This window comes from Rhinatrema bivittatum, chromosome 16, assembly GCF_901001135.1.
Source record: "Rhinatrema bivittatum chromosome 16, aRhiBiv1.1, whole genome shotgun sequence".
Taxonomy (NCBI): Eukaryota; Metazoa; Chordata; class Amphibia; order Gymnophiona; family Rhinatrematidae; genus Rhinatrema; species Rhinatrema bivittatum.
In genome coordinates this window covers 32375608-32398956 of record NC_042630.1, presented here as the reverse complement: position 1 = coordinate 32398956, position 23349 = coordinate 32375608, and the positions used below count along the sequence as shown (strand labels likewise).

At 48.8% G+C, this 23349-nt stretch overlaps 1 protein-coding gene across 3 annotated transcripts in view; it reads left to right on the top strand.

Moving 5' to 3' along the window:
• Positions 1–23349, top strand: part of ARHGEF2 (Rho/Rac guanine nucleotide exchange factor 2) — a 119232-nt gene that overhangs the window by 43774 nt on the left and 52109 nt on the right. Inside the window, exon 1 of one of the 3 annotated variants that reach the window (XM_029579432.1) lies at positions 10617–11151. The exons of the other annotated variants lie outside the window; for them this stretch is intronic. Coding sequence (XP_029435292.1) covers positions 10915–11151 — 237 coding nt within the window. The 5' untranslated portion in view covers positions 10617–10914. Of the gene's footprint in view, positions 1–10616; positions 11152–23349 lie in introns of those variants that run through there. 3 annotated transcript variants of the gene reach the window in all.

Genomic DNA, 23349 nt, shown 5'->3' with positions numbered 1-23349 from the left:
TTCTCTAGGCACAGCCGGGCACCCATCGCTCCCCCTCTCTAGGCATCGTTGGGCAGCCTTTTGATCCCCTTCTTTAAGTACAGATGGGCACCTTTCCTTAGGTATAGACAGGTCCATGTTTGAATAATAGACTTTTTTTTTTTTTTTGCAGCTGAAGCAGAGGGGTTCGGAGGTCACGGCTGTGTTAGTTCAGACTAGCAGGGTGTGATCTGATGGCGTCTGAGCCAAGCTAAATATAATAGTGTTCCAGGAAGCCAGCTCAGCCCAGCGCTCTGCCTCTCTCTCTCCTGTGGGCATTCCCCATCCCTCTCTCTGTCTCACACGCATTCTGTCTGTCTCGCTGAAGCCTCGGCAGGACTCGCTGCTGCTGTCTCAGGGCAGTCACGCTTGCTGAATCTGGAGCCCAGCCCAGACTCGCTGGCTGACTGGAGATGGTGGATTTGCTAAACCTTCCCCTTTGCTACTTTCTCACTTACCTGCCTTCCCTTCTGGTAGCGCCGGGTGGGAGTGGGGGGTGATTCTGTGAATTCCCCCTCTCCCCTCACCAATTCATAAGGTTGCTGCAGGGGCACGGCTCCCCCACAGCAGGTCAGGATAGGTTGAACTGCGCACTCTTCGGAGGCCTTGTAACAGGGACGCTCTGTTTTCTCAGGGACATTTCGTTACGATGATTTTTCAGGCTTGTGTGTTCCTGAGTGCACTCTGACCCCCTTTGCTGGTCCTGTCTGGGACCCTAATTAAAGGGAAGGTGGTTCTGAAGCTCACCTGAGGAAGGAGGAAGTTGGAATATCCACCCTGTATATTCCAATTTCTACTCTATAGTGCATATAGTGCTATACCTCTACTTTATACAGCATAGTGTTATACTTTTACTCTAGTACATATAATGCTATACTTCTACTCTATAGTGCTATACATCTACTTTATACTGCAGTGTTATACTTTTACTCTAGTGCATAGAATGCTATACTTCTACTCTATAGTGCATATAGTGCTATACATCTACTTTATACTGCAGTGTTATACTTTTACTCTAGTACATATAATGCTATACTTCTACTCTATAGTGCTATACATCTACTTTATACTGCAGTGTTATACTTTTACTCTAGTGCATAGAATGCTATACTTCTACTCTATAGTGCATATAGTGCTATACATCTACTTTATACAGCATAGTGTTATACTTTTACTCTAGTACATATAATGCTATACTTCTACTCTATAGTGCTATACATCTACTTTATACTGCAGTGTTATACTTTTACTCTAGTGCATAGAATGCTATACTTCTACTCTATAGTGCATATAGTGCTATACATCTACTTTATACAGCATAGTGTTATACTTTTACTCTAGTGCATAGAATGCTATACTTCTACTCTATAGTGCTATACATCTACTTTATACAGCATAGTGTTATACTTTTACTCTAGTGCATAGAATGCTATACTTCTACTCTATAGTGCTATACATCTACTTTATACAGCATAGTGTTATACTTTTACTCTAGTACATATAATGCTATACTTCTACTCTATAGTGCTATACATCTACTTTATACTGCAGTGTTATACTTTTACTCTAGTGCATAGAATGCTATACTTCTACTCTATAGTGCTATACATCTACTTTATACAGCATAGTGTTATACTTTTACTCTAGTACATATAATGCTATACTTCTACTCTATAGTGCTATACATCTACTTTATACTGCAGTGTTATACTTTTACTCTAGTGCATAGAATGCTATACTTCTACTCTATAGTGCATATAGTGCTATACATCTACTTTATACTGCATAGTGTTATACTTTTACTCTAGTGCATAGAATGCTATACTTCTACTCTATAGTGCTATACATCTACTTTATACAGCATAGTGTTATACTTTTACTCTAGTGCATAGAATGCTATACTTCTACTCTATAGTGCTATACATCTACTTTATACAGCATAGTGTTATACTTTTACTCTAGTACATATAATGCTATACTTCTACTCTATAGTGCTATACATCTACTTTATACTGCAGTGTTATACTTTTACTCTAGTGCATAGAATGCTATACTTCTACTCTATAGTGCATATAGTGCTATACATCTACTTTATACTGCATAGTGTTATACTTTTACTCTAGTGCATAGAATGCTATACTTCTACTCTATAGTGCTATACATCTACTTTATACAGCATAGTGTTATACTTTTACTCTAGTACATATAATGCTATACTTCTACTCTATAGTGCTATACATCTACTTTATACTGCAGTGTTATACTTTTACTCTAGTGCATAGAATGCTATACTTCTACTCTGTAGTGCTATACATCTACTTTATACTGCAGTGTTATACTTTTACTCTAGTGCATAGAATGCTATACTTCTACTCTATAGTGCTATACGTCTACTCTATACAGCATTCAATGTTATATTTATTTATTTATTTCAGATTTTTATATACCGGCATTCGAGACAGCAGTCACATCATGCTGGTTCACATAGAACAGGGGTGCATAGTAAACATAACTATAACAATGGTGCTGAAAAGGCAGTTACATATAACAGGGTGATAAGAACTTGGCTGAGAAGGAAGAGAAAGGACAGGTTATTAATTCACACAGGTAAACGATAGAAGATATGGTTAATCAAGGTGTAGTTGGAGATTAGTTGACCATGTTGGCGTCCGGGAAAGCTTTTACTCTAGTGCATAGAATGCTATACTTCTACTCTATAGTGCATATAGTGCTATACGGCTACTCTATACAGCATACAGTGTTATACTTTTACTCTAGTGCATAGAATGCTATACTTCTACTCTATAGTGCTATACGTCTACTCTATACTGCAGTGTTATACTTTTACTCTAGTGCATATAATGCTATATGTCTACTCTATAGTGCATATGGTTCTATACTTCTACTCTATGGTGCATAGAGTACCACAGGGTATATAGCGCTATATTCACTGTAGAATAGCACTACTATGGCACTACAAAATGAGAATGAAGATTTTGGCCCAGACAAGTTTTTAATGGACACTTTGAAAGTGTTGCTGAGTTTAAAGAGACACTTTATTGCTCCTTTCCCAGCAAGTGCACAACTCTAACCTATAGCACTGTACGTCCTGATTCGGGAAACGTAACAGGCGGAGGCCTGCTAGGAGAGTAAACAAATTATTAAAAAAGATGGAGCCTATCGGGTGGGGGGGGGGGGGGGGGTGCCTCTGCACCAGCCTTTGTTGGGCCTGATGAACAAGGGAGCTAGGGTCAGAGGACAGCCGGCTCCATCACGTCAGAACAAGCTATTCCAGTCCTGGTTTTGTCGTTTCCCCCCCCCCAGTGCACACTGGGAGTTGCAGGCCTGATTTTCTTAGGGAAGTCAGTGGGGGGAAAATGAGAACTACAAGTCCCTGCATGCAATGGGGTAATACCAGGACCAGATTAAGCTGTTGGGGGGGATATGAAAAGGAGTCATCTGGTCATTGCATTCCAGCCTGTCTCCTTACCTGAGAGGGGTCCAAGGACAAGGGGGGGGGGGGGGGAAATCTTGGTCTTTAATCCAGGAGGGGCTCCTAAATTCTCAGTTCAGGCTGCTACTGCCCATACTTCCTGAGGAAGTCTCCAGCTGGTCTTCCCTGGCTTGGTCACGTCCTGGATTTTTTAAATTCAGCTTTTAACGGATTGCTTTTGTTTGTTGTAGTCCATTTGTTGCTGTTTGCCAGGTGACCCCCGATTCTTTAACTCTTCTGGCTGATATTCCTTCCTGGATATAAGGTTTCTGCTTCTTCCGCTCTGGATATTTAACTGCTCAGTGATTTTTGGTTGTTGTTTTTCATGGTTTGCTTTGAAGGCTTTGGCTCGTTACTTTATTGCTCTCGTTACTTCTGCCCTTTGTATGTTGTTATCCTGTACCTCTTAATGTTGCTTTGTTTTTCTGTTTGTCTTGCATATTTTTCGTGCTGTACCCCACCTTGCTCTTCCTTAGGAAAAAAGTGGGATAGAAAAATGAAGTGGCAATGGATTTTGGTATTTAAAAAAAAAGGCGAAAGCAACAAGAGTGGTGCACAAAAAAATAAAAAATACAATAAAATAAAAAATATATAAAATCTGTGATATTACAAATTTAGTATCAATCAAAGCATATTTACAATAAAATCAAACATAAAATTAGCACTGTGATGGACCCAATACACCCGACATGGCCATGTTTGCACAAGATGTCTGTTTATTTGCAAACAGAAAGCACAGCTCATGGTGGACAATCTACAGCACTTCACCCTAGATTGATTTCTGTTTACAAATAAGTAAGGACGAATTTTCAGTTTGCCATTCCTGGTGCCTCTTAGGGTGCACTGGAATTTTTACAGCTGTTTTTAGGCTGGTGACGTTTAAGATCCTTTGTGGTCCACCTCTACTCCTCTTTGCTAAGAGGCAATCACGATGATCAAATATGTAATCACCCCTGAAGCAGACATTGTCGGGTGTATTGGATCCATACTTGTGGCATTTTTATTCTAAGGGCACTCGTTTTATTGTTTGATCTGGTAGTCTCTTTCACCTTTGGGCTTTCAACCCAATTGGCATGGCTTCTGTTGAGATGCGGCACCATGGAGCCTTCATTTGCAAACTTTCCCGGGATTTCTATTCTCTCCCTAGACCAGTCCTGGCAGCGACAGTCCTTGGCTGAGGGCCACGCACCAGGGCTCCTTCCTGGGTGTCCCTGCTCCATGATGGTTGGGACTCCCCTCTCAGAGGCCACGCGTGCTGCCTCAGCTGGCCCTGGAATTAAATCCCGCTTCCTCCTGATGGTCCAGAACCATCTGAACATGCTTGTAAATATCGCATTCCTCCACCATGCACAGATCTGGTCCACATTCGGGTAATTTAACTAGATAATGCTGAATACTGAAACTTGCTGCTGCCCTTAACCCTGGCAACAGAAGAGGACCAGAAAATTCATCTGCATACCCTATCCAGCAGTCCCCACGAGAGGCCTCCAGAGGTCACAGCGAGCGATCCAGGCTTTGAACTCCAAAGCCCCAGTTTCCAGAGGCCCCGCCCCCTTGCAGCAGAAGAGAACAGGAAGGCTCGTTTGCATGTTGTTCCCAGCAGCCCCCATGAGAGGACTCGAGGTCACAGTGAATGATCCAAGCTTCCATCTCCACAGCCCCAGTTTCCAGACGCCCTGCCCCCTTGCAACAGAAGAGGACTGGAAGGCTCATCTGCACCCTGGGAGAGGACTTCAGAAGTCACAGTGACTTATCCAGGCTTTGAACTCCACAGCCCGTTTCCAGAGGCCCCGCCCCCTTGCAGCAGAAGAGGACAGGAAGAGCACACCGCACCTCAAACTTCCTTATTATACTCTATCCTTTACCTTGCTATAACCTATCTGTTTTTATTTGGTTTTATACCTTTTTATTTTACATGGTAATTGTGTTTGTAGGAGTAATTTGCTATAGATTTTATACAGAAAGAATTTAATTCAAAACAAGAATCAATAAGGTGGGTAACTAGGAAGATATAAGTAAATTAATTATGATATTTAGAGGGTCATTGAAAAGTTCTTTAGTCTAGTTTTACATCCATGCTCCCTTAGAAATTTGAACTCGATAACAAATCAATAAGGTTATGATGCAGGAGGTAATCCAGCAGAGAGAGGCACTCAGTCTTTTGCATTGAGTGCCACATGTATGATTATCTCCCAGTGGTGAGTGGTCGTATGTGTGCGCTAAGAGCTCCAAGCCCTCAGAGATCGAGTCCAATCTCTGGCAGCCAGCGTGACAGACCCAAAGGAGCTAAGGGAGACAGAGAGGTATAGAGAGGAGACCTTCAGGGACATAGGAGAGAAGTCCCACCTCCAATCTGACAGCCCCTGTGCTGCCTCGGAGGAGAAAGGTCACCTGGAAGGAGCGCATCAGCTTTGATGAGGCAGGAAGCAATCCTGTAACTAGGACCTGCCCTCAAGATGATGTGGTATCCTCTCGCACCGAAGATAGGTCTCCAGGGGCACGTGCCCAGGAGGGAAGGGTTAGGACGGCCGTTACAGTTGGTGATTCAATGGATAGGAAGGTTGATAGCTGGGTGGCTGATGGATGTGAGGATCACCTGGTAACTTGCTTGCCTGGTGTGAAGGTGGCGAAACTCACGCATCACATAGATAGGATTTTAGATAGTGCTGGGGTGGAGCCGGCTGTCTTGGCACATGTGGGTACCAATGACATAGGAAAGTGCAGGAGGGAGTTTCTGGAAGCCTAATTTAGATTTTTTTTGGTAGAAAGCTGAAATCCAGAACCTCCAGGGTGGCATTCTCAGAAATGTTCCCTGCTCCGGGTGCAGGACCCCAGAGGCAGGCAGAGCTCCGGAGTCTCAATGCGCGGATGAGACGATGGTGGAGGGAAGAAGGATTCAGGTTTGTTAGGAACTGGGCATCATTTTGGGGAAGGGGGGGGGGGGGGCCTTCTCTGAAAGGATGAGCTCCACCTTAACCAGAGTAGAACCAGGCTGCTGGCACTAACCTTTAAAAAGGAGATAGAGCAGCTTTTAAACTAGAACACAAGGGGAAAGCCGACAGTTACATCATTCCAAACCCTGCACTTCTGAGTATCTTTGAAGGATAATAAGAGAACAGGGAAATTAGGACATCCCAGTAGAGAGGCTGCAGTAAATGCCACAGTGGAGTAGGTTTCTTTAACCAAAGAGCAGAAAGATTCTGAATTACCCTTGTCAACTGATGAGCAATAATACAAACAAAAAACATACTCTTGAAATGTCTATATACAAATGCTAGAAGTTTAAAAAATAAGGTGGGAGAGATTGCATAACACTGGATGAAGAGGTAGATATAACTGACATCTCAGAGACCTGGTGGAAGGAGGATAACCAATGGGACACAGTGATACCAGGGTACAAATTATATCACAATGATAGGATGCATCAAATTGGTGGAGGGGTGGCGCTATATGTTAAAGAGAGAGTCAAACGGGATAAAAGTTCTGCAGGAAACAAAATGCAATGTTGAACGTACTCCAGGTAAAAAGAGGAATAAAATATTTTAGACCCAGTCCTTAGTGGAACACAGGATTTGGTGCGAGAGACAGTGCTGGAGACACTGGGCAGCAGTGATCACAACATTATCAAATCTGACTTAATAACTGGAGGGTGCACAAAAAAAGAAATCTACTACAACAGCATTCAACTTTCAAAAATGTGACTCTGATAAAATGAGGAAAATGGTTAGGAACTGAACGGAGCAACTGCAAAGGTTGAGTTTAGCTCAGGCATGGAAGTTGTTTAAAAAATACCATCTTGGAAGCCCAGAACAGATGTATTCGACACATTAGAAAAGGTGGAAGGAAGGCTAAATGAGTATCCGCATGGTTAAAAGGTGAGGTGAGAAAGGCTATAATATCTAAAAGAACATCTTTCAAGAAATGGAAAAGGGATCTGAGTGAAGAAAACAAGAAACAGCACAAGCACTGGCAACTCAGATGCAAAGCACTGAAAAGGAAGGCCAAAAGAGAATTTGAAAAGAAGCTTGATATGGAAGTGAAAACTCATTAAAAAAATTTTTTTTTTCAGTTATATTCGAGGTAAAAAGCCTGTAAAGCAGTCAGTTGGACCATTAGATGATCAAGGGGTAAACGGTGCGCTTAGGGATGACAAAGCCATAGCAGAGAGACTAATGAATTCTTTGCTTTGGTATTCACTGAGGAGGATGTAAGAGCGATACCTATGCCAGAAATTATATTCAAAGGTGATGATTCAGAGAAACTGAATGGGAACAAGTGAGGTGATCAAATTTGCTGATGACACACAGTTATTCAAAGTGGTTAAATCACAAGAGGATTGTGAGAAATTGCAAGAGGACATTGCAAAAGTGGGAGACTGGGCATGCAAATGACAAATTAAATTTAATGTGGACAGGTACAAAGTGATGCATTTATTAGGGAAGAAAAACCCAAATTATAGCTACACAACGCAAGGTTCCACATTAGGAGTCACCATTCAGGAAAAGGATCTTGGTGTCATCGTTGATACTATGTTGAAATCTTCTGCTCAGTGTAAGGCAGCAGCCAAGAAAGCAAACCGAATGCTAGGAATTATTAGGAAAGGCATGGAGAATAAACAGAATATCATAAGGCTTTGTATTGCTCCACGGTACAACCTCATCTTGAGTACTGTGTGCAGTTCTGGACACCACATCTAAAGAAAGATATAGCAGAATTAGAAAAGGTACAGAGAAGGGCAACCAAAATGATAAAGGGGATGGAATGATTCCCCTATGAGGAAAGACTAAAGAGGTTAGGACTCTTCAGCTTGGAGAAGAGACAGCTGAAGGGAGATATGATAGAGATCTATCAATTAATGAGTGGAATGGAACGAGTAAAAGTTAATCAGTTGTTTTCTCTTTTGAAAAGGACAAAGGCCAGTGTACACACATTGAAGTTACTGGGTAATACATTCAAAACTAATAAGAGAAAATGTATTTTACTCAACGCATAATTGAGGTCTGAATTCGTTGCCAGAGGATGTGGTGAAAGCTATTAGTGTAGGTATGTTTAAAAAAGGTTTGGACAAATTCCTGGAGAAAAAGTCCATTAACCATTATCAAGGTGGGGTTGCAGAAATCCACTGCTTATTCTTAGGATAAGCAGCTGGGATCTGTCTACCCCTTGGGATCCTGCCAGGTACTTGTGACCTGGCTTGGCCACTGTGGGAAACAGGATACTGGGCTTCATGGACCTTTAGTCTGACTCAGTATGGCATGTTCTTATGTTCTTATGTGAAACCAGCCAAATTGTAAACTTTAAGCTGGCCGAACCATTTAAATATGGATCTTTCAGCAACTCAGCTTTCTGTTGGATAACATTTTTGGTCTTCCCAGATGATAACCGGTGCTGGGAATCACCAGCTCTGATGTTGCCTGTGCATGCGTGAGCCCAGCGGTAAAGCACTTGGCTGGGGCGCGTGACCTCTCCTGCTCTCCAAGAAAAGAAAATCCAGCTTCTATAGTAAGAGAGCAAAGATGGCAGATAAAGACCAAGTGGCCAGTGTCGTCTGCCCAGACCTGGTTCAGGTTCAGATTCCTCCTCTGGCTCTCTACCACTTTAAATTCCCAGACCTAAAGGAACAACATCCCCCCCCCCCCCCCCCCCGCCATGCCTTTAACCCAAACTCCCAACCCTGTTCCCACCACAGAACTCTCTATCTGTCCCAAGCATGCTCATAGCCTCTCTGTGCAGGTTACCCCCAGCCTGGAAGCCCTGATACTGCGCACCTGCCACTGTCAGGGTTATAACCGTGGCTGCCTTGTGCAGGTTCTCCCCAGCCACCCTGGAAGCCCCACTACTGCTGATGTTAGGGTTATAACCGTGACCACTCCATGCAGGTCGTATTATCAATGGCCTGGTGTGTGGATTTCCCACTGTGTATGACTCACAAACTTTTTCCTTTCTCCCAACTATTTTTTTTCTGGCTGAATGGGGAAGATTCTGTGAACAGAATCCCTTTCAATTTCCCTTTGCTAATCATTTCTGTATAAACACTCTCTCTACCTGCAGCGATTTTAAGAAACATCCTCCTGATTCCTTTTTTTTCTTTTTAAACTGATGCAAAAAATATTAGTGTTAACTTTATTTTTTTTTTAAAGAAATTGCCATGCGAGCATCACCTGCACCCCCTGCTGGCAGCCTCCAGTACTTGCAAAATAAATCTGCAGAAGGGGAGGCAGGATTTTGAAAGGGGGGCTCCCGGCTACCGCCAGCCTCCCTCCAGCAGCCCTGCTGTTAGTTTTGTAAATGGGGGAGAAGTCTCGGGCCACAGTGGGATCATGGTAGGGATGGGGGGTTAAGAAAACCAGGACTGGAACAGCTTGTTAGGGTTGGCCTTGCCTCAAAGTTGGGGAGCAATAGAACTTGCCTTGAGGCAAAACTGGTCCAGATGTGCTGCTTTTTTTTTTTTTTAAGCCTGTAAGGCGAAATAATTGATGTTTTCCATATTCAACTGTTAAATATGGCCGGGCAGCAGGACGAGGGTATCCCTTTGCGCCGAGGGTCCGTGATCCCGACCCTGGGTGCTCTCGAGCCCTAACTCTCCCTCCCGCCTCTTTCTGTGCTCGCAGGACGGTGGCCGCGCTCGTCGGCCTCTTAATCCCGCTTTTAAAACGGAGGTGGCTGTGGGGGGAGCTTGTGACGTCTGCGGTGGCTTCGCGCTGTAACGGGGCCGCGCAAGAGAGGAGCGCTAAATGCGGCGGGCCCTGCGTGCGGCTGCTTAGAAACCCCAGCATGGATGGGCGTCCCGAGGGACCGCGCCGCAGCCCCCGGCGATCGGAGCACGGTCGGGGGCTGCCGCCTCTTCACACGAAAATACGACCCAAGCGTTCATGTTTGCGCGGCGCTGAGTGGGACTTCGTTCCAGGAGGCTGGGGCCTGGCTTTTGGCCCGGTTCGGTGTTTCTTCTGGGACGGCTCAGGTTCCCCCTTTCCTGGGGTCACCTCCGAGAGCCAAGGGCTCTGGGTCTGGCAAGAAAGCCGCTGTTGAAAATGGGAAAACCTCTCCTTCCCCCCGCCCCGCTGGAGAACTCCCCTCTTCTTTTTGACCGACTTGGAAGACGCGTTCTCCCCTCACCCCAGTCCCCCCCCCCTGCCTTCCTCTGGGATTTTAGGGACTCCTATCCTGCTTTTTGCAAGGCCTTCTCGTGGGGCTGTGCAGTAAGGCAGGAGAGCGCCTCTGTGCCCCCTTTAAGCTTCAGATGAGGCGGAGGAGCGGGATATTTCTTATGATCCTGCAGGAGCGGCAGCCCTAGGCCCCTGAAACTTGTGACTGACAAGCAGGGCTCTGCCTCTGCCCGCGCAGCTTCTCTCCACCCCTCTGCCAGTGGGAAGAGGCAGAGGAGGAGCAGAGCGATTTGAATAATGCATGATCGCAGCTCTGGCAGCAGCCCCGAACTTCCTGTGCATGAGGCAGCCCCAGCCTGCTCTCGCTCTCTCTCTCTCTCTGGCTTCTCTGCTCCTTTCCCACACTGGAGGAGGCTTTTAATCCGAGGAAGGACCAGAGGGAGACCCTGTACCGGCTCAGCCCATGAGAATATGTCTCGGATCGAGTCCCTGACCAGGGCTCGCATCGACCGGACCAAGGACATCGCTTTTAAGGTTGGGAACAATGTCCCCTTCCTCTCCCTCTCTCTTCCGTTTTACAGCCTCTCTGTCCCCCTCCCCCCACCCCACGAAGGCAGAGTGTCACTTTTTTTTTTTTAGGGGGGGGGGAGGGGAGGTTGAAATCTCCTGGAAACTGAGAGAGGGGAGGGGAGCCGGATGAGGATGTGGTGCAAGGCTCGGCTCTCTCGCAGAAAGGGGAAGTTGGGCTCTGTGCTGGGGGCCCCCGGGTCTGGGCTTCTGCCCCTCCCCCCTCCTTCTCGCTTATGCTTTCTATAGTGCTGCTAGCCTTATGCAGCGCTATACTGGGGAGATCCTGGGTGCCCTGATCAGGGGGGCTTTGGGGGTGTGATAGTGTCGCAGCTGTGGTGCGAGGGCAGGGTAAAGTCAAGGGCCCTACTGTGTAAGGGGGACTGCCACCTCTGCCTACACAACCAGGGTGTGTGGCATTGTTTGCATTACGCTGTGTGTGACTGTGTTCCGTTGTGTATGTTAGTGACTGTGACTTTGAATAACTGTGGACGTGTTTGTGACTGTGTGTGACTGTACGGTTGTGTATGTTAGTGACTGACTTTGTGTAGCTGAGGATGTGTTTGTGACTGTATGACTGTACGGTTGTGTATGTTAGTGACTGTGACTTTGTGTAGCTGAGGATGTGTGTGCTACAGTGTTTGTGACTATACGGTTGTGTACGTTAGTGACTGACTTTGTGTAGCTATGGATGTGTGTTTGTGACTGTATGGTTGCATATGTTAGTGATTGTGACTTTGTGTACCTGTGGATGAGTGTGATACTGTGTTTGTGACTGTGTACAGTTGCATGTGTTAGTGATTGTGGCTGTGTAGCAACGGATGTGTGTTACAGAGCTTGTGACTATGTATGTGTGACTGTTATATTACAATGGGTTTGTGACTGTGTGTGTTGTACAGCATTTGTGACTATGCATGGTTGTGTGTGTGTGTGTTGCGGTGTGTCTGAAAGTTTTCAACGTATCTTTTCCTCTAGTGGGTCAGATGTAATCGGTTATCATTGGGTGTCATCATGGGAGGGATATTTAAGCTATGAGGAGTGTGCAGGGGCTTCCTACCAGCAGAGCTTACAGTGAGGGTGGAATGGGGGGGGGGGGATTTGAAATCCCATGCTGGTTTCCCTGGCTCCTCGGGGGCACTGCTGGACCCCTGGGTAGAGTGAATGCCCTGTGGTGCTGTCACCGTCTCCTGTCCTGGTGGGGACTTCTGGAGCCAACTTTTCAGAATGATCGGGACACACTGAAGGAATTTGGGGGTGCTCGAGCACCCTCTGTCCCCACAGAGCTGGCACCTATGGTGGTGACTAAGCTCAGCGGAGCAGGAACACCCCCCCCCCCAGTCACTCAGAGGCCACTCAGATCACTTCAATGATTAATCTGTTTTATCTTCTCCATTATTTGAAAAAGGGGAAAAGGATTCCTAATTAACTATCTGGGGGATCTTTCCCTTATTTTTATGGTGGGGGGGGGGGGGCCACAGACCGCTGCTCCCTGCACACCCAGCTGACATGAACCCCGGAGTCTGACAACTAGGTGGCGCTGTTGAGTGATGGCCATGATCCCTTTCCCCTCCCCCTGCCCAGTGGCTGTGAGCGCTACCTCTGCAGCATTTCCCAATCCCGGCTGCCCCAGGGAGCAGGAGCCAGGCTCAGAAACAGAAGCCCCCCCCCCAGGCCGGCCTTCCCAAGGGCGGTGTAAATAGTCATCCATTAGAAGTGGCCGCCACACGCCGCCTGCTTTTCTCGGGGGGGGGGGGTGCCTTTTTCTGGGAGCAAAGTTCTCCCTCTGCTCACACGATGAAACTCCAGATGCTGGGGGGGTATTTTGTGGTAGATCAGCAGGTGCACAAAGGTGAAGGGGGGGGGGGGGTCCTGCCTGCCTGCCTGCACCTCCCATGCTTGAGTTAATCTAACCTTTAGCACCGTGCTGCTTTATCCAGCGCACTGCATGCTTCCTGCAGGAGGCACTGCAAGGCCAGGGGCATTGGCAGTGGTGGGCAGAGAAGGGGTTTGGTACTGAAAGAGTAGGAATGAAGTGTGTGTTGCTTTTTTTTTTATTTTTTTTTGTGGGGAAGGTCTCAATACCCGGAATAGCAAGGGAGGGGAGGGCACTACAGGGCATAGGATGAGTTGCTTGCAAGGGACTCTGTTAATTCTTCCTTCCTGCGACCTGGGTCCAAATCCTGCCTTTGTTCCTTTACGCCCCAGTGACATCTGGGGAGGCGGTGATGATGATTTACCTGCGGTGTGAGTCCCAGACTGGGCGAGGGCAGGACGGAAAGGGGGGGAGGGGTTCTCTGAGAGCTGAGAGCTCGGGCTGCCTCATTTCACCTCCCTGCTTCTCAGCCCAGGCTGATGCAAGAAGAGGAGGATCATGGTGGGGTGGTGCTTTAAGACGGGACTGGCCCTGCTGGGTCTTGGGGGTGGCCACAAACCCTGCATCCTGGCAATCCTTATTCAGGGAAGCAGATTTCTCTTTGTCCCTCTGACTGACTGGGAGGCTCTTAGGGGAGGGGAGCCCTCTGACCTATTGCACATGTGTGATTTCGGGTGGCTGTTTATAGCAAGCTCCTTAGGATGTTTCTCTGTTTATCTTGTGCAGTGCTGTATCTGTTGTGATAACTTAGCAGTTTGTGTACTCTTCCGGCTCAGGAGGGTGGGGGTAATATTCATGTGCTATAGACGAGACCAGCTCACTCTCCTAGCACTAGTCAGAGTTTAGGGGTGTGATGGGAGCACGTTTGTATGTGTGTGTGTATAGCAAGTGTGCACGTGTAATGGGTGTTTGTGTGTGGGTGATGGGGTGTGAGTGTATATCAGAGGTGTATGATGGGGGTATGTGTATCACGGGGGTGTGTGGGGATGCAAGTGTGTGTATTGGGGGTATATGTATGTGGGGGGTGCGTATTGGGGGTATGAATTAGTTTATGTGTGTAAAAAGGGTGTATAGCATGTGTATGTGTGTATATTGGGGGTATGTATATAAAGGGTGTGTGTATAGGGAGTATGTGTATTAGAGGTGTATGTATAATGTATGTGTGTGTATAGCGAGTGTGCGTGTGTGTTGGGGTATATGTATAATGACTGTGTGTATTGGGGTGTGCGTGTGTGTAGGGGTATATGTATGACTGTGTGTATTGGGGTGTGTATGTCTATTGGGAGTATGTGTGTTTTGGAGTATGTGTGTGTATAATTAGTATATGTGTATAGCGAGTGTGTGTGTATGTGTATTGGGCGTATGTGTATATTGATTGTGTTTCTGTGCGTATAATGAGTATATGTGTATAACGAGTGTGTATGTGTATTGGAGGTATGTGTATGTATAATGAGTGTGTGTGTGTATAGAGAATGTGTGCATATGTATTGGGGATATGTGTGTGTATAATAGGTGTGTGTGTAGTGAGTATGTGCGCGTATATTGGGGTGCATGTGTGTGTAGTGAGAGTGTTCATGTGTGTATTGGAGTATGTATGTGTATAATGAGTGTGTGTGTAACGGGAGTGTTTGTATAGCAAGTGTGTGTGTGTGTGTAATGAGGGTGTGTGTGTATTGGGGAAATGTGTGTGTATAATGAGTGTCTCTGTATGTATATTTATTTATTTATTTTTTAATTTTTTATATACCGATGTTCCTGTATACAATACATATCGCACCGGTTTACATTGAACTGAACAGTCGCCTCAGGGGCGGAATACATTGAAACATGTGGACAGGAAAACTTTTAGGGAGACATTCATAAAAACTCGATTAACTGTAACTGGGTATCAACTTAGGAAACATATGTACAGTGGTATAGATATCGTCTATCGCTACATCCAGGTTTTAGCTCTCAGGGAAAGCTTGGGTGAATAGCCAAGTCTTTAGCTTCTTTTTAAATGTCAGAAGGCACGGTTCTTGGCGGAGGTCCGGTGGGAGCAGGTTCCAAAGAAGGGGACCTGCAGTGGACAGAACTCTTTTCCTCAGTAAGGTTTTCGCCGGCTGGGTGTGAAGCATGTTCTGGTATGCACTTCTGATCGGTCTCTTGGAAAAGTGCTGCTGAAGTTGGAAGGATAGGTTGAGGGGGGAGATGTGTATATATGTAACCCGGGGGGGGGGGGGGGTATAGTGAGTGTATATTGGGGCTATGTGTGTGTAATGAGAGTGTGTGTATAGCGAGTGTGTGCGTGTGTGTATTGGGGGAATGTGTGTGTATAAGAAATTGCCATGCTGGGTCAGACCAAGGGTCCATCAAGCCCAGCATCCTGTTTCCAACAGAGGCCAAACCAGGCCATAAGAACCTGGCAATTACCCACACACCAAGAAGATCCCAATCTACTGATGCAATTAATAGCAGTGGCTATTCCCTAAGTAAAATTGATTAATAGCCGTTAATGGACTTTTCCTCCAAGAACTTATCCAAACCTTTTTTGAACCCAGCTACACTAACTGCACTAACCACATCCTCTGGCAAGAAATTCCAGAGTTTAATTGTGCGTTGCGTGAAAAAGAACGTTCTCCGATTAGTTTTAAATGTGCCCCATGCTAACTTCATGGAATGCCCCCTAGTCTTTCTATTATCCGAAAGTGTAAATAACCGATTCACATCTACTCGTTCTAGACCTCTCATGATTTTAAACACCTCTATCATATCCCCCCTCAGCCGTCTCTTCTCCAAGCTGAAAAGTCCTAACCTCTTCAACCTTTCCTCATAGGGGAGCTGTTCCATTTCCCTTATCATTTTGGTCGCCCTTCTCTGTACCTTCTCCATCGCAATATAATGAGCCTCTCTCTATATGTGTAACCTGGGGGGGGGGGGGGGTATAGTGAGTGTGTATTGGGGGTATGTATGTGTGTGCGTGTAAGTGTAACAGGGGTGTGTATAGCGAGTGTGTGTATTGGGGCTATGTGTGTGTGTATAGCGAGTGTGTGTATTGGGGCTATGTGTGTGTGTGTGTATTGTGGGTGTGGGTGTGTGTACAGCGAGTGTGTGCTTGTGTATTGGGGGAATGTGTGTAGGAGTGAGGGCCGGTAGAGGTAGATAAGATTTTTAGGAGTCCAGTTATCTGCTGACTTCAGACCTGGGAAAAGGTCTGGAGGAGGCGGGGGGGGGGGGGAGCAGGGTATAACCCCACATGTTGGCTCTGTGAGCTTCCCCCCTCCCCCTATGGGACGGAAGAGCTGAGCCAGTGTGGCCAGGCCAGGGGGCGGCTCCCCTCCCCTGCAGCCAGCTGTCCAGCTTAGTGTCTAACCAGTTGCTCAATCTGATTAAGCCTGGGACAGACTCCTGCCAGTGGGGCTGTGTTTTTGTTATTTTTGGTTTTGCTTGGTGATTTGGAAACAAAGCGCAGTCTTTCTTGCCTCTTGGTTGCCAGTTGGCCTCCGGAGAGGGCAGGAACCTGGGACGTACCTCCCAGCTCCGGCTGTCACCGCTGCCCGGGTGTGACGCACACGAGCTGCGCGCTCTCTCGATTTCGCGTACGCACTTTTTTTTTCTGCTCTTAAATTCTCCCTCGGTCGCTAGACGGCGCCGCGTGAGAGCGGGTCCTGGGTGGAAGAGCCCCCTCCACGGCGCCTCTGCGGCAGCCCCCCCCCTCCCCCCTCCGGTGCGCGGCAGGTTTGCAGCTCTGCGGCACGAGCCGCCGGCCCGGCCTGGGAGACATCCTCAGCGGCCTGGACTGGGCCCACCGGTGACCTTTCTGCAGGTCAGGCTGCTCCCGTCCTTGGCGTGGCCCAGCCGCGTGCAGGGCTGGATCGGCCTTGACCCACGGAACTGAAGCCCGGGGCCGCTGTGCTCCGGAGGAAGGGCCGCGCAGTTGGGGTTCCAGTGGGAGGTGGGGGTTCAGAGGCGCTGGGAGGGTGGGAACAGGTCCTTTAACACCAGGAAGCTTCCCTGCGATGGGGGGGGAGGGACGGGGGGGGGGGCATCGTCTTGTGTCTCTCCCGGGCCTTGGGTCCAGGTACAAAGATCGACTCCTGTGGAGAAGAGGAGCTCGTGGGCACCGGGACTCATCTTTTACAGACCCCCCCTCCCCCTCCCCCGCGTTGAGGCCACACTGGGGCCTCCTCAATGATTTCTTTGTTCAGAGCCTGAGAGAGGATGGGAGGGGGAGAGGGAAGGGGGCGAGAGGGGGACCTGAAATTTCCCTCTCCTCTTCTTCAGCTGGGGGCCCTCCTATCTACTCTCTCTCCTCCTTTCTCTACTCCCATGGCTTTTCTTTTCCTCACCCCCTGTCCTCTCCTCCCTCCTCATTTCCTTACCCCCCCCTTGCACTTTTACTCTCTCTGTATCTGTGTATCCCCCCCCCCTCCACACACACATACACACGTCTCTTTCTCTCTCACTTGTATGAGGCGGGGAGTGGGAAGGACTCGGCCTACCTTTCCAAGTTAAAATGGAAAGCAAAACTCAAAACAGTGAACTCCGATTCTTTAAAAAACGCCACCGATGTTCTGCTGTGACCCGGCGACAGCCTGGCGCCGAAGGAGGGGGCAGCGACCCTGCCCCCCCCCCCGGACTCTCACTGGCCCTCTCCAGGCAGTCGTCCCCCCCCCCCCTGCTCTAGAGGTTGGGAGGGGAGGGGGGAAACGCCCCAGGGTCCCCCTCCAGCCTGCCACGGGGCAAGGTTACTGCGCTGGGGGGGGGGGCCAAGGACTGCAACAGAACCTGCAGTGCTTTGTGGTGGTGGTGGTGGTGGTGGGGGGAGAGAGGAGGAGAGAAGAGATACTTACCTGCGGTTCTCCGTCGCACCCCCCACCCTCTCGTATCTCCACAGTTTTGCTGGTTTACACCGGCGTTTCGTTTTGTGTTGGCTTTTTTGTTTTTTATTATTTTTAATAACCCACTTGGACAAGCGCGGAGAGAAAAATCGATTTGAAAGGTGATGTGGTCGGGAGGTAGTAATCGCCCTCTTGCCAGAGTCTTTTTTTTTTTTTTTTTTTTTGCTTTGCTTGGGATAAAACACAGCCCGAGGTTTGTAAGCCGCCTCCACTCCGCAGGAGCTGGCGCTGTCAGGGGGTTCTTTTATGCTTTCTGATGGCTTCGGCTCTGTACGATGCTTTTCGTCGCCTGCTTGAGCGGGTGGGGGGGAGGTTCGCAGCTTTCCTCCGCTCGGACGTTGGGGTTTGTGCTGCGTGGTACCGCTGAAGTCGCTCTCTCTGGCCCGGCCTCCTCCTGAAAACCCTGGCGGAGCACCGGGGAGACCTTGTTCCTGCACCCTTCCAAAACCAGTTTCCCCCCTCACGGAACAGTGCCCCCCCTTTTTTTTTTTTTTTTAAGATGATGTCTTCTCGGTACCCGAACTGGCTGGTGGCCCAGGTAAGTGGGAGAGATGCTCCCTGAGGAAGTCGAGGCTGGAGATCCCGGCGTCCCGGGCTGTACGATCTCCCCTTGGGTCAAGGGTTTAAGATGAACTCTGCGTTCCCTTTCTCTGCTGGCCTGTAGCATTTAGGCATAAAAAAGTTTTCCGGGGGACCTGCTGTCCGCCGTTCCTACCCTAGGTGGGCCTCTTATTTCCAGAAGAGGGTCTCGTGTTCTCCCCAGCCCCCACCCCGAGTGGCTGATTTTTGGTGATGAGGTTAATGGCTCTTTCCAGTTCTCCGCGGGGACGATGGAAATCCACTCAGCCTGCCCGAGCAGACGCCTCAGAAAGGCGTAGGTGGGCCCGTTTCTCACCCACGCTTCCATCTCTGCCCAGGCTCTTGCATCTTCTAGTTTTTCTTTCTGCCGCATGACTTTTAGGTTTTGGTTTTTTTTTTAACCTTTGCTTTGTTAGTCATCACTTTCTGCCTACACCTGATGGCGCAGCGGGAAGAAACGGTGAGAGGTGGAGGAGGAGGAGATGGGGGGGGGGGGGGAAGGCCGCCGCAGACGGTGGGTGGAGGAGAGCTATTAATACATTCTGGACGCCGTGGGGGGTTTCCCTCGCCTTATCGCTGGCTTTAAAAAAAACCAAAAACGTTTCTCCCCCCCCCCCCCCCCCTTCCTCTTCCGTGGCAGTCGGGCTACAGCCTGGTTCTGGTGACACGCCGGCGCGTGCCTGCCGGCTTCCGGTCTCGTCACGCCGAGTGCGGTTTCTGCAAAAAGAGAGAGAGAGCCTTCCCCCCTACCCCCCGGCATCGCGGCTGTCATTAAACAGGGACTGCGCTGAGGCCTCCAGTCTAGAGGTTGGGAGGTCTCGGGCACGTAACGGGAGCCTGTGTGCTCCCTTTGGCTTTTATTCCGTTTAAAACCCTCTTACTGTGCAGGGTACAATCATGCAGCGTGCGTTGGTAAACCCGACCTCCCTGGTGCCTCCTTTAAACCGTGCTTCTTAAAACTGGAAGTTTGGGGGCCTTGCTCTGGGGGTTGTGGGTGGTGGCGGCTGCGTCTCGTGGTAGAGGCATAAGTGGCCTGCTGAGGTTCTCTAAGGGCCCCAGGTTTGGAAGGTCTGACCCTTGCCCGTTGTGCTCCCACCTGAGTTAAGATTTTCTGGAGCCCCAAGTGCACCTTTACCATCACCTGCCGCCTGGCGCCTGTCGCTCTGCTGGCCCTTTACTTTCTGCTGCCTTCTCAGAGGCCAGGCTCTGGCTTTCTCATTTCAGTAACTTGGGTTTTTGTTTGTTTTTTTCTCTCCCCTTCTTCCTCCTTGAAGGGAAAAACAACCCGCAGAGCGAGAGAGAGAGAGAGGAGGAAAAGAGATGCAATTATCTCATCGGTCATGCGCTCCTCATCAGAGAACCCTCTGAGCATGTAATCCCTGGTCCGCATGCTCTGACCACGTATGACGGCTCGGGGTGGGGCCGTGCGTGAGGTTTTCTAGCATCCCTTTTAGTTTAGAAAAGCGCCGTCGGCGTACGCAGCGCCGTACAGCCTGAGCGATGAGTGTTTTAGTTATAAAGTGCCATCGGTGTACACAGTGCTGTACAGCCACAGAGTTTTCTCTCTCCTATCTCTTCTCTCCGTTCCTGCCTCCCTCCTCCACCCTCATTCTTGTTTCATGTGGTGGCGGCTGCTGCTGCTGGCCTGGAACAGAACCCACTTCCCATGTCTGATGAGTTACACACACATAAGGAGCAGAGACGGGAGACAGTGCTGACTCCTCCAGGCCATTGTTCATCTGCCGAACCCACAGCCTTCCCTGGAGACTGTCGGTGATCTGCACTGTGCAGGCTCTGTGATCCTTCCCCAATCATACACACACTTTTTAAGATTCCTTTAAAACCCTGCCTCTCATCTCTCAATTTCCCTGCAGTTCTGTTGTCACTCAAAAAAACAAAACAAAACAAGATTGCATCAAATAATTTCTGTGCGCATTTCCAGTTAATGCCACTCGTACGCATGTTGCATGGATGCGGATTCTGGTTTCGTGCAGGTTTTCAGTGCTGTGCGTTCTGGCTGCCTTCCTCACAGGATGTCTTCACCACGCACACGGATTCTGCTGTTTTGAGATGTCCGGTGGAGACCACTCAACAGCGGGATGAGGATAAAACAGCAGGGCCTGCGTTTCCATTCCTGCTTCAGTTCAGGTTGCGGAGGTCATGAGGCTGATATTTAATAAAACCATAAAATACAAGTGGAGCTCCTAAGTTTTCAGCTGAAAATTCACCTAAATTTTGGACCTAAAACTTCGGCTCCTGAATTCAGGCCTGCACTTCATTTGCCTAGAATTACGCTCCTAAATTAGGTGCCCAGTACTGGAAATCTGAGTAAAGCTCCTAATTTTATCTCCCCCACCCTAACTCCGCCCCTGAAAGCCACCCACTTTTTAAGCTCCTACAGTTAGGTGCTTAGTGAAACTAGGAGCCGAGTTGTAGGCATGAGGTCCTAGTGCATGTTCGAAAGGGACAATTTAGGCCTATTTCCAAAAACTAGGAGGTCAATATTCAGTCACTGCCTGGATTGCAAAATTAGCTGGATAAACATTTCCGGGATATTCAGCGGTGCAGCCGCACTACTGAATATAGACCAGCGTCTAAAAGAAAGGCCAGTTTATCCGGCTAACTTTAGGACAGCTCTCCGGCATGACTGGAGTTAGCCAGTTAGGTCTTCTGGCTAACCTAACTCCTCCGAGAACGACATTGGAACACCCCTACATTCTCCAGCTAAATTTTAGTCAGACAACTGCCTCAAATATTCAGAAGTCTGCATTTGGCCATCATGAGGTATCCATCGTACATCCAACAAAAGTGGAAGAGAGAACTTCTGAGTTAGCTGCCTAAATGCCTTTGAATATGGACCTGTAAGATCTTGAACCTTTTGAAAATGTGCACCCCCGTAAGTTCAAATCCTTCCCCCACCCCAGTTCTGCTCAGTATGGGCCACGCATTTAATGAGAAAGACGTGACTGGCAGAAGAATCGATGTCCGGCAGGAACTGGAAGCATTCACCTAAGTTATGCATGGACAGTGGGACGTACAGACGGGTGCACACCCGTCGGGTGTGAATACAAGAGGAATCCGGCGCATCAAGGCCGTGTGCGTTGCGATGTGGGCTCGAAGCAGTTGTCTGTGTTGAAGGCACGCACTCGGGGATTCCTTTCCCCTCACCCCCCCCTCCCCCGTCAGCTTGGCTCCGTGCTGACTGGGCGTATTGAGCCTTGTGGCGGTGCTGGAGTCTGCCGGGGAACCCATCAGGGTTCAGGCGCCCTTAGGATTGAATAACTTGCCTTTGCAAGCTTGGACTCAAAGCCAGTTGCAGTTCAGATAGAGCAGGTAGGTTCCCTCCCCCGAGAGGGCTGACGATCTCACGTTAACTCCCCAGGCAACGGACGGTGTGACGTCACGTGCCCAAAATCCCAAGGAGCATAACTGGGAGAAGCGGGATTTGAACCCTGGCTCCCCCTGCTCGAGAGAGAGAGAGGCTGCCAGCTGCTTGGCCCTGATAAGAGAGTTATTGGCTCCAAGGTTACAGTGAGAGGCCCTGATTCAGAGTCAGGGGCACAGATGTTATAGGCCTAGGGGGCAGAGGCTGCAGCGCGAGAGGCCTTGGCTCAGATAAAGGCAGCAGATGGAAAGGCACTGTGGACTGTCAGTTACATACACTGAAGCCCTCCCCCCCACCACCACCGCGCACACCTCGAGTTCAATCCACCCTACGTCTGACAAAAGTGGCAGAGAGACGGAATGAGGGAAACCACCACGCTGCAGGATTCATTGGCGCCTAATCTGGAAAATGGCGTCGTACTCCCGTCACGTGGAGCTCGCCGACATGCGCGGCCTCGGCTTAGTGCGCGGGAGAGATGGCATTTCGGACGATTCGGGGAGCAGTTGGATCGAGTGCTTGACTCCCAAGTCCTAAGGAAGGGGCCTTTCTGCTCTGGGGTTTTTTATTTGTTTGGTTGTTTTTTTTTCAGCTCGTTCTTTCATCATTTCCTCCCCACCCTCCTAACTCCCAGAATGCATGACAGCTCGGCTAGGGAGGCACTGACGGGGGCGCACCGGCAGCACAGATTCAAACCCCAGCAACCCAGTGGGGTCTGAGGACGCTCGATGCATCCTTGGGTGCTTGTCCCCCTTCCAAAGATGTCCGTGACCCCCCCCCCCCCACACACACACACACACATCCTCCGGCGAGAGGATCCCTGTTCTGGAGGTGGGCTGCTCCAGGATCCAGAGGAGAAGGCAGGCTCCCGGCGTCGTCGCGGGCTGTCACGGCCAAGGCTGTGAACATACCCCATGGCCGGCAGGGGGGGGGGGGAGTTGGATTGATTCATTTCCTCTCTGATTCAAAAAGCGACTCCCTTACTGGAAGTCTTGCAACAGGGAGAAATCCTGTGTCCAGAGAACAACAGCTTGCAGGATGCTTAGCAAAAAACCCAGCAGGACACAGACATGAAAACAAAATATCGCCTTCCCGCTGCACCACTGACCTGTTTCAAAGCCACTTGTGCACATGCATGGGTTTCCAGGCTCTTAAAGAGGAATATTGACTTTAGAGAATTAGAAAGCCTCTCCGAGAATGTATAGTGCTGACATGTATTGCTGCGCCCTCCGAAATGAAGAAAATAACCCCTGATCTCTCTCCAGCACATCAGGAGCTTGTGCTGGCTCATCAGGCTGTGCCGTCGTCTGCTGCTGTGAAGCAGCTGGCTACAGAGAGCACCCCCGACCTTCCCCCAACCAACTGCAGGAGGATTTATGGCAAGAAAAGAGCGAAGGGATACTTGCTGGGAAAGCAGACTGTCTCCCCCAGGAGCCCCGACTCTCTCCTTT